Source organism: Siniperca chuatsi, linkage group LG18 (assembly GCF_020085105.1).
Source record: "Siniperca chuatsi isolate FFG_IHB_CAS linkage group LG18, ASM2008510v1, whole genome shotgun sequence".
Classification (NCBI taxonomy): Eukaryota; Metazoa; Chordata; class Actinopteri; order Centrarchiformes; family Sinipercidae; genus Siniperca; species Siniperca chuatsi.
This window is the reverse complement of record NC_058059.1, coordinates 12,694,474-12,711,777: the sequence shown is the minus strand read 5'-3', so window position 1 is coordinate 12,711,777 and position 17,304 is coordinate 12,694,474. Positions and strand designations below refer to the sequence as shown.

The window sequence follows — 17,304 nt, the reverse complement described above, 5'->3', positions numbered from 1 at the left end:
CGTTATGTATGGTATACTTTATTGGTACTTGTGTGAGTGTACTGACTCACTGCATCATTGAGAGAGAAATCAACCCAGCATCACATGAAAATGATTTTATTTTTAATGACGCTAGAAATGAAACAATTGTGTACCAGAGTGCACAGCTAATTAGAGAAAAAGACCTTACTGCAATTACTGCCCTGTCTGTGATGACTGTAAGAAACCCTGAGTGCCATTTTCAATTAAAGATAATTAAGTAAACACAAACAGTGATGACATTAAGTCCATTATTGGATGCCCTCTGCAGTGTCACATTATCAACACATCACAGCAATTTAATCCTCAGTTCTGATAATTGTTTGTAAGATAAAAACTGTGCCTAAGAACATGAGTTTGTTGGTTCACATGCAACAACTAGTTTCTGTAGTGTTCTCAAAACATCCTCATACACAAAAGCAATGACAAGTTTTATTTCTTTATAAAAATGTTTAATGATTTTTTTTCTCAATGCAGGCCAAAGGTTTCAGTGTAGCACTGTGAACTGCACCGTGTTAAAAATTTGTTCTACATTCCAAACAATCACAAAAGCACTCATACACAACGGCACTGTTACATTTATCAGCCAAGTAGACAAAATGCTCACTGTAAATAATACATATGAAAAAAAAAGGTTTAGGTGTGTGCATGACCTTTGGCAAAAGAGAAGACATTATGGCCAAGTTATGTACATAATTACAAAATCCAACACTGAACTGTTTGTTTGGAGGCAAACGTAAAACAATCAAAATGATTCCCCTGTGATAAAAAGGTTTTAGTCAGGTATATTTACCAAGTGGATTCATAAGAAAATATCCCAAATCAATCGTCAATAAGTGCATTTTCAATATATGAAAACGGACCTGCAAAATGTTGAGTGATTTCATGTTTTTATAAACACAGGTAACTCAAATATCTTATCATTTTTAGATATCTGACATGTATTTGCACACAATGCAAATAACCAACAATGTCTTGCTTTCTAAAGTTGTATTTCAGCATAATGTTTAGACTTCTATCAAAATATCAAATAAGTAATAAAACTTGTCTCTTCTGTCTCATCTTTATCAGAAGACTTTACTGTAATCTGCTCCCACAGTCTCTTAACAACAAGCACTTGCCAAGCTTTCAGACTGAAGAGAAAAAGAGCCAAACTCTACTGTGGAATATAAACATCATGTAGTGCGTGCTGATCATGTAATCACGCTTTTAAATCAGCTGTTTAATTAAGACCAACAGTCCAAGATCCAGAGGTCACCTGTCCCTTGTCCTGTGAAGAATGTTATTAGTAACGTCAGTGGAGTTTCTCCAGCTTCGCCTGCAGCGACTTGAAGTTGCCGATGGTTTGTTGAAGGGCCGAGTTTGGGCTCAGAGACTGCAGCTCCACAAGGTATCCACAGATGTTGTCAAGACATACGTTAGTGAATCGACGTCTGAAATGGAGGGAAAACAAGCTGTTAAACCAAGTTCACTGCAGGTTTATTGCAGGTTTTAAGAAAGCACACACTAGGTATGTTGCTGAAGCTAATATGAGGCTGATTTAATCAAATCAAGTGGGGATGTTTTTAGTGCAACATTCCCTCTTTGTGTTTCCCCAGACAGTGTTTACTTGTTGAGTTGTGGTAGAGGGAGAGTAACACAAAGAGGGAAATGTGTACAAAAAGAGAAGATATCCACTTTGGCTCAGACTGCTGAAGCCTCATATTCGCTTCAGATAAACTTTGAAATGTATTTTTACACAGAATGAGGACTGTGGATTTCTTCACAGCCAGTATGGACAGGAGAAACAATTATAGCAACCAACCAATAAAGAACCCTCTGCAACAAGTAGTTCTCACACAAATCTATCTGACCTCACAGAGAAATTATCATGAACAATAAGCATCATGCTTAGACAAACATTAGTGGGCATTTAGAGTTTAAGGTTCTAATCCGTCTGTCTACTGTGTCTTTGACTCCCTGAATGTAGCTGCTGTTGGTAGCACACAAGTGATTGACAGACATGATGTGTTGCCTAGAAACAGCAAAAATGCCTCTTGCTGCAAAAAAACCCGCACCAGTGTGATCAAGATGAGAGGTGTATTTGAATGGTAATACTTTTGCTGCTTTCACTGGAATTGCTGTTTTTCAAAATGTTCTGTGTTCATCAAACTAACCATGTTTTTTAAGCATTTTTCCTGCTGTGTAGACAGTGGAAGGTTTAATCCAACAGCACTGTTTACAATTAGGATATCATTTAGAGCATCTTACAATAAAGTAAGCAAGTAGAGGGCTCATGGACACTTTAGGATACAGCATTAGTTGTCACAGGGATTTTAACCAGGGACCATATGCTCATGCTAATGTCTCCGTAAACACCAGGCCAACACTGAAGCTCCCATTACAGGGCAGCAGCTGAACAACTACTCTGAGAGTGATTACCTGTCATAGGTTGGTACTCTGCTGGGATCATCCACGTATCCTGACAGCAGCACATGGATACACTCCACCAAGTGGAGAGGTTTCTTCAGCCGCTGCCAACAAGGATCCTGCAGGCAAGAGGCAACAGGGCAGATTGATGGATTGAAGAAGAGACAATTTAACTCTCCACAAAAGCTGCAACTGCTGCTTATAATCAAGCATGTCGATTTCAGCAAAACTGTAAAAGTGATGCACTGAAACATGATGATATTTTATCTGAAGCATGTACCCGGGTTTTGAAAAGTTGGTCATAGACCTCCAGAAGACGCGGCAACTGTACTCCAATCTCCTGCATGGTGGAGGAGACGAAGCCCACATCCCAGTTCAGTCGACACACCTCCTGCTCTAGAAACTTCACTAGGAACTCTACAATCACAGAACACATCTGCACTTGTAAGCATTGCATACTCAGCAATTTGTTAATTCAGGGTTCTTACAGCTTAAGGCAAGTTAGATTTAAGACTTTTTTAATGCCACTTGGAATTTAATTTAAGACCAATTTATAATAACCAAAACTGAAGAAAAAGAAAAACATGAACCGACATCAATTACTTGGGGTTAGTGACAATTTTGCCCAAACATTTATTGTAACATAAAACATGACTTTTTTGGTCCAGTGAAAAAGTTAGATGATCTACTTCAAATGAACACTTTCTAGAGTGGAACACATGGAAAACAATGAACATATATTATCATAAGAGTATCTATTTGGTTTACCTTGAAAAAAGCTTGTTCATTTGTCATTTTGGTCTCCTACTCCCAGGTGCAGTGCTATTTGTTTAAGTACCGGAGCGCACCTATGACGTGCGTGCGAACTGTTAGTTTCATCATGTTGAGAATATTACGCGGCAGTCAGCCAAACATCTAGCCAAGTAGTATTAGGCGATACCATGGATGTAGTAGGTTGTATGTGAATGAACACAAGTAGTTTGTGCTTTGAATGATTTCATTTACTTACTTGTGCTGAACAAATATAGCTGCATTCAAAACATCCTTTCTGAGGAAATGAGAAAAATTAAGCAAACTTTCATTCCCTGCAGGCATTGTGGTTGCAGCACAAGCTGCCCAAGTTTAATAGGCTGGCTTTGTAATGTTTCTTTGCAAATACATCACAAATAAAGAAACAGTCAGAAGAGTGAAGGATGAATGACGTGGATGAAGGATGTTTTGCTGCCTTTTCATCTTTACAAGTTAATGTTAGCTAGCTATAGACTGCTGCTCAAAAGGCTACCGGCAGCTACACCAGCAACTGTTAAGATGGAATGTTTTCTTGCATGTTACTCAATGCAGGAGTTGATGCTGTGAATCAGTCAACAAACCTTAACTGTCATTATGACAACTTTGACCACTTCATTTGTTTTTATTGGCTCTCTTGCATGACATACGCTATGCAACGAAGGCGATTTAATTTAAAATCCAAAAAGACAATTTAATTTAAAATCCTACTTCCCATGTCTTAGCATTTTTAAGACTTTTGAAAGGTTGATTTAAGACATTAATACCAATTAAGGCCTTATTTTTAGATTAATGAATTCAATGCCCTTTAAAACTTTTTAAGGATCTGCGGGAACCCTGTAATCACTGGGGAAAATGTGTTTTGCGTCTAACATAACTGATTTTGTGCATGCGTGTGAGTACCAAGAATGTATATAAAATTAATCATTGTCTCCACAGAGAAGACGAGTTTGAACAGGCTGGTTTTAATGGGAGGGTAATTAAGCAATCACCTAGAGCACCAGCATGACCTTGCAGACCTGTCCCACAGAGACATGCTGACATAAATGATGCAAACGGGAAGTCTAATTATATTACTGTTAACGAAATAGTAAACAGCAAGCTGGAAAATTCTAACGAGAGGAAAACGGAACATAATTACAGGAAGGTATGAATGCTTACCCAGAGGGAAATATCTTGGTGTTCCAGCGTAAATCTTTCCCAGTGATACCAGTTTCAGACTGAGAGACCTCATCCTGTCTGCTGGACTCATGGTCACGGTGTCTCCCAGTTCTAGACAAGACAAAACAATCATCACTGACACTAACATCACATACAGCATGAGAAGGGCATTTTTAAAAAGGCCTGGGCCTGGGCTAAATGTTTGCGAGGTGTTGACATTTCAACTTGCCTTTTTCCATGATCTCCTGCCACAGCGAGTGCACCAGGATTGGGTCAGAGTGTCCTGCGCAGTGAATGATAGCCAGCTTGCACTCGGACAATTTGAAATGGTCAGCAAACTCCCCATAGAGCTACACGAGAGAACATTCAGTTTATAAACATTTCCCTTTCACTGTGATGAAAATTCTTTATAATCGCCTACTCCTGCTCATCATTACCTTGGTGATGTCCATGAGCTCAGAGTCCAACTGAGAGATGACATTTTTCACTGAGGGATGATGGGAGTACTGTCTGATCAGGGTCTCCTGAATCTGTACTTGGATGCGCACCAGCTAGGAAGGGGAACAAAACACAGAAACTCAGTGGTTACAACGCTAACTTCTTTCACCATGATCACCACCGCATACGTACCTCCATCTTTTCTTCCAGCTCGTGAAGGAACTCTCCATCAGATGCCTGAGCTGAGATACAGGAGGAACTCTTAGCAGACAAGATGGCTCTGGCAATATACTCCAAACGCTGCTTCAATGAGATCTCAGTGCTGCAAGATCAAAGAACAAACAACTTTTTTTTTTTTACTCATGTCTTTACTTAAAAAACAATTAGATAGAGTCCATGTAGTGTAAACATGGTATATGTAGTAACAACCAGGGTTTGCTGAAGTGATGATAAACTACCAGAATGAAACTTATTATTGAGCTGTTGTGCGTCCAAACCTGTGCATGTCTGCAAGACGGGCCAGTACATGAGCTGCCTTGCCAAAGTTACGGTTCTTCTCATAGTAGCGCCACAACAGGTCCATATTGTGCACCTTACTCTGGTCCTGCTTGATCATATGCATCAGATGTTCCTCCAGGTACGGAGAATTCACCTGAACAGAGGGCAAATAAAAGGACAGCTATCAGACAGATGGCATGTAATCACACTAACAATGCTGATAGACACATGCTTACTTTGGATATATACAGGGCTATAGGGATATACAAAAGAACAATACGACAATGGATGAATTGATTACAAAGATGTGCACTGTATTTCAACTCAGTCTAGACTGATGTACTCAAAAATCTGGGTATTTTTCATTAAAATAGGAAAAAAGAAAACGATAAGCCTGGATATACAATATGCATAAATAGGAACTACATTAAGATGCTAGTTTCATGTAAAAACCCACACATGAACAGATACACTACCTCTAGCAGCTTGTCAGTCAAGTCGGCCTGAATCAGCCAGTTGTACAGAGCGATGTGAAACAGCTCGTCCTGAGACCTCTGGGCCAGACCGATTATCTGCTCAAACTACAAGGGAACAACACATTTCCATTAATAATGCAGATCATGTGCACTTCTGTGGCAAGAAATAAGTGTCAACTGTGCCCTTCTTACTCACGTGAGCTGTAGCTTCTTCGTTACTGAGCATGTTAGGGTCAGAGGTCATGACAGGTGGCCCAGGCTGCTTAGGGACGCTAGGGGACTGCGGGGCAGCTTTGCTCTGGTTCACCAGCTCCTGCATGGTATCTGTGATGCACTTATAACACGAAAGTCTGGAGCAGAGAGAGGAGGGGGGAAAAATGTTGGTGACAATTGGCTAAAATAGCCGTCAGTTCGATTTGTGTACAACTTATTTGTTGTGTTACCTTTCCTGGAAGGCCTGCTGTCCCACTCTGTCATCCTCAGGCTCTCCGTTCTTGTAGAAGTGGGGCCCCAGCCTCTGTGGATCCTTCTTGTCTGCTGCTGTGAGGCACAACTCAAGGACTCCCTCGTAGAAACGCACTGAGACAGTTTAATAGCATTAGTGTCAAAAAATAAATAATAGCATTATTTAACATATCAACTACACAGATTAAGAAAGGTGTCCCTACCTTGCCTGTACTGGGAGCAGACCAGCGGCAGGTCTGTGTGTTGGCTGATCTGCTGATAGAGCCGTAGAGACTCCCTCAGTGTTCTCTCTTTATCTGCTTTATTCTGAATCTGCTTAGAGCTCTGCAGCAACTCATTAGCCTAAGTGGAAGACAAAAGCAACAAATTCAGTATTAAGACACATGAATCAATGTAGGTGAATCAATACCTTTTAATGACCTTCATGTCCCCAAAATTATCCTGAAGATTGCAAGAAATGTGAAAGCACCAAGATCATCAATAAAACAAAAATTGCAGTCCCCTGAGGCTGTAATAAAGACTGACACATTCAACTACATCTAGTACCTTTTAAAGTCAGCTCAGAATATTTAAAACATTTTCAAGGATCCAAAGACACCACATTTGTGTGTATGTACCTTGGAGCAAACGTTGTCATCACTGCTGTACAGCAGGGGACAGATGTCCCGCAGGTGATTGCTGATGGCATCCACAGATGCATTATCTTTGATGTAGACATTAATGAGTGCTGTGATGAGCGCTCCAGACAGCTCCTTGCCCCGGATCACTACATCCTTAAAACTTGCTCCTTTCATCTGCTCTTGAAACTCCTACAAACACAGAAAAAAGTGGCAGTGAGCTATGAGCACTCCAGGAACAATGAGCTCACATTGTACACCAGGTTTTTGGCTGAAAAAAAGAAGGTGTTACATTCAGTAATGCATGTGGATGAATACTGCAGTGATGATGTATGAGCATCTGCAGCTGTCCTACAGGAGAAGTGTTTGTGCACACATGTACCTTTGGCAGCTCAGACATAATGAGGCTGAACTGATGATCACAGAGAAGCTTCCAGAGGGCCAGAGTCTGATAGGAGCGATGCACTAACTGCTGGATACCCTGCAGGGACACTTTCTCATAGACCTGAGCCTTGGCTGGATACAGAGACGAAAACACAGAAAGACAAGAGAATTTGAAGGATTGAATACATCAGTGATGAGTGTGAAACACAAAGTATATCACTTTTTCCTCTTTTGTTGGTACATCAAAGTTTCACATTTACTCTATTCATGTTGAATTTTTTTGAATATTTGGGATACTGATTCTCATGACAATATTCAGGAAAATGTGGAAACCTGCATTCATAACTCACTGTGATATTTCCTCTGGAGCTCCTGTTGGACCTGCTGAGAGCTGGCTCCATCAGGACGCATAAATCCCAGTAGCCTTTGCTGCAGGTTGGCAGGGGAGCTGAAACTAAGAGGGAGCAGAACAGATGTTATTCAGGAGGGATGGGAAACCAGACTCAATTACACTAGAGATTTTGCAGATCTGGATTGGTTTTTGCAGGTTCCACTTTCATATAGGAAATACTCAGTGACAAAGTAAAAGTATTATGAAATAAGAAAACCCATTTATTTTGTGTGTGTCATGTTAGCTACATAATCAGTCATAATGAGTTTGAGAAGGCCTTCATCAATAAAACACAATTTTGATTTCTTTCTCATTAGGTCTGATCAGCCCAAGAATGAGAAATACAACCACCTGTTATCACATGCACATATCCTGCACATATGACGACAACTGAGCAAGTTCCACTTGCTGAAAACGGCTGTGTGATACGGCCGAAGGCTTTGGGAATTGCTAAGCAAGTGAACCCTGAGTTCAGAATTGTTATCACAGTAGAAGACTGCAGAATTACACATGTATAAATAGGGATGGGTATCGTTAAGATTTGAACGGTACCACTACTCTTACCAATGCTGCTTATTGATCTGGTACTTTAACGGTACTCTTATGGGTTCTTTTTGTTATTTTTAAGAGAAAAAATGAAACAAATTAAGAACAGAATTAACATAACTATTTTCTCATATGTACTGTATACAAATTAACATGAGTAGCAACTGCAACAGCATTGTTTTGAACAAATCACTGTGTGTCCAGAGATGCTCTGAGCGCTCTGGAACTGTGAATTTCTGAACAACAGTTAAGATGATGCTCTAACTATTTCAGATTGAATTTATGAACCCACCCATATTTATAGCTAAACAATCAATCAGCTGGCTGATGGTTACTTTTAATCATTAATCCATGTGAGTATAATTTAGTTAATTCCGTTTGGGCTCTCGACTGCTAACATACACAACATTCCATAAGTGGATGGGGCAACGAGAGATGAACTACAAGCTAGGCAGTCGAAAACTGTGCATTGTAGGCTATAATGCACACACGCTAGGTGTTTGCAAAATACTTGTTGCACTTGTGGCAACGAGCATTGTAAGCATCAACTCTAGTGAAGTGTAAGCAGATTTTTGTGCGTTTAGTTCTCTCCGACCATTGTCACTAAGAGCAGGGCCTCCGTTTGTGTGTGTGTGTGTGTGAGAGAAAGAGGTAAAGAGAGCTGGCCCCCACACCTCGCACATACAAATCTCGGATTGGGAATAGCAAAAATGCATCATAGACAAATGTCTTAGTCTTACAGCAAATAAGAAAGTGAGTTGGTGAGATAAAAGGTGCAAGATATCGTTTATGTAGCTTAAATAAATAGGACATCTATTTTCTTAATTTCACCAATACGGAAAGCAGAACCAGTAACGTTGGAGCTTATCAATACTACGGTCTTTAATAATTTAGCCCCGGGGTCCATTGTATGTATCTATATATAAATTAATCACATACTAAACTTCAGCTGAACATTATAATTTCCACTTGTCCACTAAACACATGACAAATGCGTTCACAGTTTTAAATTAGTCTGAGGAAGAAGGCGCAGTTTTCTTTTATATTCAGGACAGAAAACTGCACCTAAACTGTCCTTTACAGTTACACCTCTGGTCATAGCTCAACCACTGGCATCACAGCAGGTATTTTGCCATTGATAAATAAAATGATTTGAAAAACAAAAACTGACATCGTTAATCACTGAACTGGAGCAGCAGCAGTCTCTGGTTCTTCGTGAACTCTGTGGTTCAGTGATGACTGTTGATTAACTTTTTAATTTGTAGCCAGTGATGTTCTGATCAGGAAAGGTGTGTGCCAATGTGTTTGAGAACCAACAGAACCTATTAAGGCATCAACATACTGATTAGTTCAATGTAAGACTAAGCAAGTAGAGAAGGAGGACTTACCTTGCAGCACCAAGAGAGGATGGACTGAACTGAGAGTTTTTATCAAGAAACTCCCTCAAACCGCAGAGCTCCAGAAGTACTGACTCTAAATCAAACAAACCAACGCTGCTTTCCAACTGTGGGGACAACAGATAACAGTTTGTGTTAACTAACGACTACTAGCATCATTCTAAAAACGTATAATCACTATTAAACTGTTAAATAAATGCCTGGTGCACTTATGATACTTACAATACTGACAGTCTGATTTCTGTTGCTCATGGTTTTCTCAACAGCAAGGCTACCATCCCAAATATTTCTATAGAGTGAGGTCAGCAAGGAACAGGAGAGAAAGACATGTTGTTCAGTATAGACACCATCACACATCAGCATCCACACCTCTGACTAAAGAGACACATATTTTGGCTCTCGGCCAGAAAACAGATTCAAAATATGTCAATGTGACAAATGATAACAGGATTTACTCACCCAAGGATGCGAGCAAAGTAGACACAGATGCCGTTGTGTTTCCCTGAGAAAATCACCTCTGGGCCAGCTGACATGGGTGTGATGGGGGCAGACCCAGAGTGCATTGGTGCGAAAGGTGTGGCCAAAGCTGGGGGCACGATGCCTGAGGGGAGAATAACAAAAAGTACAAAGATTTACACATGTATTTTATGATATTATCATCAATTGTGATGTTTTAACATTACATTTTGTTTGTATATCCTGTTTACACAATTAGTCAATACTTGTAGACATGGTAATGTAATGTGTGTGTCAGGCTTTACAGAATGTCACAGGAGTTTAAAGCTAGTGTAAAACTTTTACATATAAATGAATGTCCATTACATTCAAGTCCTTGCCCAAATGAGTTTACACAATGCTGATTAAGCCTATCACCACCAGGTAAATCTCTGTATTTCGCAGTATATGGAATTTTTAAATCTGGTGTCTGTGGTGACATTCCTGTGCTGGCGTACTGGTAATGATGCGTTTTATGCCAACCAGCAATGATTGGTTTGCCAGAGGAGAAGCGGGGAGCAACTCAGAGTCATGTAGACCATCTGAGCCCGCCACCATCGTAACATTGTGATCGTTGTTTTCCTCCAGGGCTGAAGTTGTTGCAAACCTTGGGACTAACCACCTTCATTTTTACCCAGCAGCTGGGAAGCAGGACACAGGACCATCTTGGGTATTGAGAAGCTGCAGCGTTTATTCACGGGCAAACTGTAATGTACACTGTACGTTTACTGCCATTAGACAACTTCACTGCTAACCTTTCCTTCTGCTCTGATCGCCAACGCCTGTCTGCTCACCATCACTCTCTCTCTTGCTCGCCCACACACTCACTACGCACTGCCTTGTTCCTTAAAGGAGCCATGCTACTCTTACAACAAATAAGTAGGAAAAGTAAAGAAAGACTGGGTGAGTAGGTGAGGATGTCAAGTTACTGCTCTTGGACAGGTTGGTAAAATATTTGGAGTAGGCTATGCAGCTCTTACATTTACTCTACCTAAATAATGGATTACTGTCTTGGAACTGTGGAAATGTCTCTGTATTTTTGGAACTATTTCTGAACATGAGCCTGGGGCGAGCTCACCGTAGGAATACTTCATAAGCACCTGTTGACAGTGTTTGTGTAATTACTCTCACTGCCAAAAGAGAGACAAAGGTTCCGCACTCCAACTTTATGCTGCCACATTTGGTCTTTATCTATATAACCCCCTCCCCCAGTGGACAGTATTTACTTATTATTTACCTGGTGCTGGAGAGCTCATCACAGGTCCAACAGTACTGGGAGATGTCATGGCTGCAGGGAATCTCATCTGTGCTTCTCCTCCGTATCTGATCATGACAACAACAGAGGAACTGCTTTTAGTTTGTGTACAATGTGAGCAAGTGTTAATCTGTGCGTGTATAATCAATGTGATCTGACCTGAAGAAGGCTCTGGTAGCCCACTGTGAAACCTCTCTGTCACAAGCAGCGCTGGAACAAGCAAGGATCAGTGCTGTGGCACAAGCCTGCTCCTCCTGTATAGAACAGATTAACAACTGAAATTTACACTCTGTATGTGTGTGTGTGTGTGAGAAACATGTCTGCACACTGGTCTAAGGCTGCATGCCTTAATCCTGTGTGAAGGTCTTTGTGTGTCATGCAGGCTGCCGACTTGCGGTGTGTAGCCTAAAATCATGCATGTGTGTCATGCACAGGTTTAAGGCTACAGGCCATGATTAGGGGATTATAAAATATTAGACAGTGAATATCATGCTTTGTACCCTGTGCAGCTTGAAGAAGCGTTCAACCTCTTCACTTTCTCCTCCAGCGCAGCTCACCAGCAGGTGACGAAGCTGGTCTACTGGCCGCAGTTTTTGAAAGATATGACTCCCCTACAGGAACGCAAGGAGTCTACACTTAGAACACAAAATTAAGACATCGTTTTGTCACACTATAACAAGATTGAGCACTATGTATGCAGAATGATGAGTCATGACAGCAGTTTTAACCTTTGCAGATAGAAGGACAAACTTCTGCGGAGGGATATTGTGCTGCTGGACTACCACAGGTGAATCAGTGATGGGGATCTGTTCCTTGTTCAGGGGAGTAAAAATTTTGGTAGGCCTCTCCTCATTAAGGGCACAAAGAGCCCAAGAGTGTCCATCTACATTAGACATCATCTGCAATAGAACACAGAATAAAAAGAGAGGCATATTGAAGGGTTTCTATTAACCAGTGTATTCTGGCTTTTAGGTAGTAAAACAAGAAGTTATCTGACAAAACAAATGTCAGCCAAAGGTCTGTTATTTCTAGGGCTGACCTGAATGCTTCAAAGCTTCTACCGTTGCCATGGTAATCGAAGTCCGAATCAGTATTCGAATGCTGCGTTTTTTTTAATTATTATATATGCATTACTCCACGAAACCCAATTAGACCAAGAAATAAGAAATAGTAATCCAACATTATAAAAATTAAACAACAGAGTGCAAGAGGATGACAGCAATGCAGTGTTTCCCCTAGGTTGACTTGTATACACAAGCTGCACCACAGAGGAGCAAATGACACCTAAAATTTGTTTCTTGTGTGCCAACCTGAGTCTCCATCAAGGGTTTCTTGAAGGGGAAGGAGTCATGGTTGATGCACCACAGAATGTCACTGTCCTCTGTCTCAGAAGCAGCCATTAACAGAACACCTACAGAATTCAAACAAAGAAAAATGGTATTACAAGCAGATCTGGATTCTTGCAACCGGTGGACCAGTATGCCAGTGAGCTTAACACAGCACTAAAAGTTAAAAAAACTAAATGATGATGAGTTTGATTACCAATGGGACTTTGTTTAACTGAAGAATAGCAGACAAAATAGTCTTACCTTTGCTGTGTAGTGCCTTATGGACCTTTGCAGGTTTCTGCAGGGTAGAAGATGCAGAAAACCCTGGTGGCAGACGGACATGGACCAAAGCTAGCAGGCTAGGTCGAACTGCCACATGCTTCTGGTGTGGAGGGGCAAAAGGTGTGGTGCTAAAGTACAGACGCACACCTACAGAAACAGAATATGCACATAAACTATAAACATTTCAAATTACCCTATACATATCCTACTAATTTTGCTCATCTTCACTACTGTCCTGTAACCTTTACCTGCATGAGTGACAGCAAGCAGGTGACAGTCTGAGGACTCTGATCTGTCAATCACAGAGATCTGGACAATAGGTTTGAAGACTGAACGGTCAATTGTCCTGCAAAGGAAGGAGAGTTTCAAAGAGACAGAAAAAAAAACATTCTTACTTCCCTATGAGCAGAATTAATGACAGAGGTTCAACAAATCCAGCCATACCTGGCTATGTTTCCAGCAGCAGCAACAATGGAGCTCTGTGACATGGTTGCCACACGACTCATACCCTGCCCATCAGCACCCAGGTCATACACCTAAAAAACAGACAAATTGTTAATTATTTCAGCACAATGACAATCACCACAGATTTGTTAGTTTCTCAGCTAATCAGAAACAGCCATACATGTGAAAAATGAAGACATTCAATAAATATACCTGTAGGACACCTTTCTCAGAGCGTGTGAATAGTGTGTTGCAGGAGTTGTCAATAGCAATCTGCACAATGGGGTCTGTGGAGCACAAGGAGGACAAAAAGTTAAAGTGAAGTTTAATGAGATCAAGGACATCTTTCACTCCACATGGAAATGTGTCCCTCTTCTTACCGTCTTCAGAGAAGGAGAACTGGAGCACAGAGGGGACGAGGAAGGACAAAGAGCTTTTGGAGTGGTTGATTTTTCTGCATCGCTGGCTCAGCCATCCTGCCTCAGCCTGGTAAGCTATTTCATAGAGGCAGCCGTCCTTTCCTGCCATAAAGATACGTCCCAGGTCTGTGGAGGTGATGGATAGGATGTAGGTGTTGTCCGTGGGGATTGAGAAGAGGGGGTCTGGTAGCAGCTGCATCCCACCAGACATGCTATCATTCAACCCTACAACAAAGGCAAGAGACATGCAAAGATGACACACACAGGTACATGAGGATATTAATAGCAATGTTGCCAACAAAACATAGCAAGAATATGAGATATGACACCTCAATATCTCACCCTGATGTCTATGCAAGTACCATATTTAAATACAGCATTTATCTATCTACCGATTCTTAACAGTTTGTATATATCTCAAGAGAAACACAGTTAGAATATGACAGTGTTTTGGTAAAGCAGCTGTCCTTAGCTTGCTTATGAATATCTGGCACTTGTTTCAACATATTTGACTACGTAAGTGGCAACATATTTATCTTGTTGCCTGCAAGTTGCCGTGTTGTGCATGTCCCTTACAGCTTTAAAGCGGTTGGACATCTTTTACTATACTGCAGCATATGATTATCTTATTATAGGATTCCCCAGAGGACTCAGGGTAAGAGGTTAGACTCTTCAGGCTAGAAATTCACTTAATTTGAAAACAGAGAAGCTTCATGAGAATATTCCTCTCTGGTATCTACATATTCACATGCTACAGGGAACAACTCAAATGCAGTGTCACTCTGATAGAGTTGTAGGAAGGACTCACCAGCCTGGCTCTTGGGGAAGCTCAGTCCGAGGATCACTACATCCACAGAAGTGGCCAATACTAAGAGGTAGTGAATGTGTGGTTGTAAAATCCCTGAGAAAAAAAAAACACAACTCATAAATATTACTTAAATAAAATGGGTTTGGGTTTTTTTTAGATTTTTTTTTTTTTTTAAATCAATGCTGAGTTTAAATGTTTACAAATACCTTGTTTTGGTTTTACAAGGCCCACTGCCAGAATTGTTTCAATAAGGCCATCAAAATAGGCCACATCTCCTCTGCAAAGAATATAGCAGAAAAAAATAATTAACTGTCTTCACTTATCATGAATGTTGTCATTCAGTCCTATATATGCTAAATGTACTCACCCATCTTCATAATTCCACATGAAGATGTCATTGTCAATAGTAAGCCATGCTCGACAGATCTCAGGAAAGACTCCCATCATGCAGTTACATTGCATATCTGTAAAACTGTTAAGTTGAAACTCAAATTCAACTCAAAACAAAAGTAATCAACTTTACATTTCTGCAATATGTCTGATAAAAACCTCTGGGTCCATCTGAAAGCATGCGATTAGCTTTTCCTGAATGACTAAAAGGATACGGCTGAATTGCTCCACCAGCTCAGGCGGCAGAGGGACCCGGCGGACGGCACTGAGCTCTGGGAGATTTGGCACGCTGAGTAAACCCGGTCCCTGGAGGGGGTAGTCCATGTCCGACACTCCAGAGAGCGATGGCATATCTATCAACACAATCAACAACAACAAGTCTGATTATGCACTATCCCCAGACCAAATTTCGTACCTATATACTAACATATTACATCATAGAGCAAACAGCGTAAAAACGTCAGAGGGACATAGTTTGGCACCTTATGATTTCTATCAGTTAAAATATGCTACCCCTATATAACCTGGGATAGAAATTTTCATTCAAAACTTGTATGTTCAAGAGGGAAACAGATTCTGACAGCCATAAAAAGACTCGGCATGACACGGGTGTAAACAGTAGATACCTCATTTCTGTAATATTCTGTGATATTTGCTTTTATCAACATCGTCCAACCTCCTACTTTATCCTACCATTCGTAATTTGGCATGGCAGCCCTAGTGAAAACAGAAAAACTTGAGTTTGATAGCTACGGTTAGGTCTTTCTCTCTTTTGCCCCATCCCTCCACATGACTTACTGTGAGAGGGGACGCTGAGCAGCTCCGACAGGTCAGGAAAGCAGCGGTCATCCTGCAGGTGTCTGTCAATCAGCCGGGCAGAGTTTTCCAGCGCTTCGGCGAGTGCAGCGGCGGGGCTGCTGGATCCAGCGCTGGACGGCATGGCTGTGCTACCACTGCTAACTTATCTACAGATAAGACTGTTAGTAAAGTTAGGCGAGAAGTCATACGTGAATAATGGAGATATATTGCCAACCTCACAACAAGTTAGCTAAACGTTTCTGTGATCCAGTGCTAGCTAATGTTAACAAGCTGGTAGAATAACGCCGGTTAGTTAGCTGACTGCTAGCATTAAAACCTTATTATTTAGCATGCAAGCTAAATGCTAGCTAAGTGTCAAATAAAGTGTTTTAAAGTGAACTTGTTGTTTTACCCGACTGAAACGATTCCGCGTGATACTGAATTACTTAGCTAAAAAGTTTTGTTTACCAGTTCAGCAGCAAAATTTAAACAAATACACCCAACATACACAAAACTAGCAGCCCGCCAACCACATGCACAGCGGCAGAGGTGAAAGGTTTTTTCCGGTGAAACATCTTCTTCTTCGTCTCCTTAATTTTCCGGAGACTGGACGAAGTGAAACGTTGTGCTGCCATCCACCGGTCAATGTAATGTTATCTGAAATATTAACCACACAGAAATGCAGATATAGACAGATACATATAAAATACAATTTTAAAAACAAACAAACAATTAAATAAATAAAACCAAAAAGTAGAATTCATCCCAACCAGTTGCCTTAGCATAGTAGCAAGAGGTCTTATACATGAAATTACATTTTCATTCTTACATTATCCAATAGAATTGATCTGTTTCAGCATTTCAGCAGCAAAAGAAAAAAATTATTAAATATAATAATATATGTAAGACCTATGGTATTTTGTTACACTTTGAAATGTTACTCTAAATGTGCATGTTTTGAGATCCCTATTTATCTTTTTGATACTATTAAAACTATTACCGTATTTTAGTAGTAGCAGAAAAGGGACATTCTTGTTCAAATTAGTCCTGATCTGCTTGATTCCATACATGAACGGTTAGTACAGGACATATGGTGCTTGCAACTAAAACAAGTGTGTATTTAGGTCTAACAACCAAAATGCAGAAAATCTTAGCGTGGACAGAGACATTGTGCACAGTACATCAACAACTAGTGTGAGGCAAGGTCTGAGAGATTTTATAAAGTCACCTGCCAGCTGCTGATGTGCACATCCTCACAGTCATAATCACCATGGCAAGATGGTCTTTGCAGGGTTGCAGTAAGTAGTGAGTAGAGACTTAAGTAACCAGTTAAGAAGATCTGGTATTATTTCTTCAGAGGCACAGATAGACCTGTTTGCAACTGGAAAAAACCCTCTATGATCCCATGATCTCTGTCACACAGGTGAGGGAATCACAGTACAGGCAAAAAAGATGAGCGTGATGACTTTGAAAATGAAACAATTAATTTTCTGATGTGG

General features: G+C 40.6%; 1 protein-coding gene across 4 annotated transcripts; it reads right to left on the bottom strand.

Annotated features, from left to right (window-relative positions):
- Positions 1-453: 453 nt before the first annotated feature.
- On the bottom strand, positions 454-16,451 carry nup155 (nucleoporin 155). 4 transcript variants are annotated; one of them, XM_044173958.1, is made up of 34 exons: positions 16,314-16,451; positions 15,806-15,984; positions 15,223-15,360; positions 14,985-15,081; positions 14,824-14,894; positions 14,618-14,710; positions 13,771-14,034; positions 13,604-13,677; positions 13,391-13,482; positions 13,195-13,292; positions 12,926-13,093; positions 12,647-12,747; positions 12,065-12,235; positions 11,837-11,947; positions 11,496-11,590; positions 11,319-11,404; positions 10,046-10,187; positions 9,809-9,875; positions 9,578-9,693; positions 7,603-7,706; positions 7,251-7,384; positions 6,869-7,060; positions 6,455-6,593; positions 6,230-6,365; positions 5,983-6,136; positions 5,787-5,891; positions 5,310-5,464; positions 5,005-5,134; positions 4,812-4,925; positions 4,604-4,724; positions 4,375-4,485; positions 2,708-2,844; positions 2,440-2,546; positions 454-1,451 (listed from the first exon to the last, which is right to left on the bottom strand). In XM_044173958.1, the coding sequence occupies exons 2-34, from the start codon at positions 15,945-15,947 to the stop codon at positions 1,313-1,315; spliced, it is 4,104 nt and encodes a 1,367-aa protein (XP_044029893.1). In that variant the 5' UTR covers positions 15,948-15,984; positions 16,314-16,451; the 3' UTR covers positions 454-1,312. The 4 variants fall into 4 exon arrangements, with proteins under 4 accessions (XP_044029893.1, XP_044029894.1, XP_044029891.1 ...); XM_044173959.1 differs by having other exon boundaries at positions 15,806-15,972; positions 16,314-16,385; XM_044173956.1 differs by having other exon boundaries at positions 16,218-16,379.
- Positions 16,452-17,304: the final 853 nt, after the last annotated feature.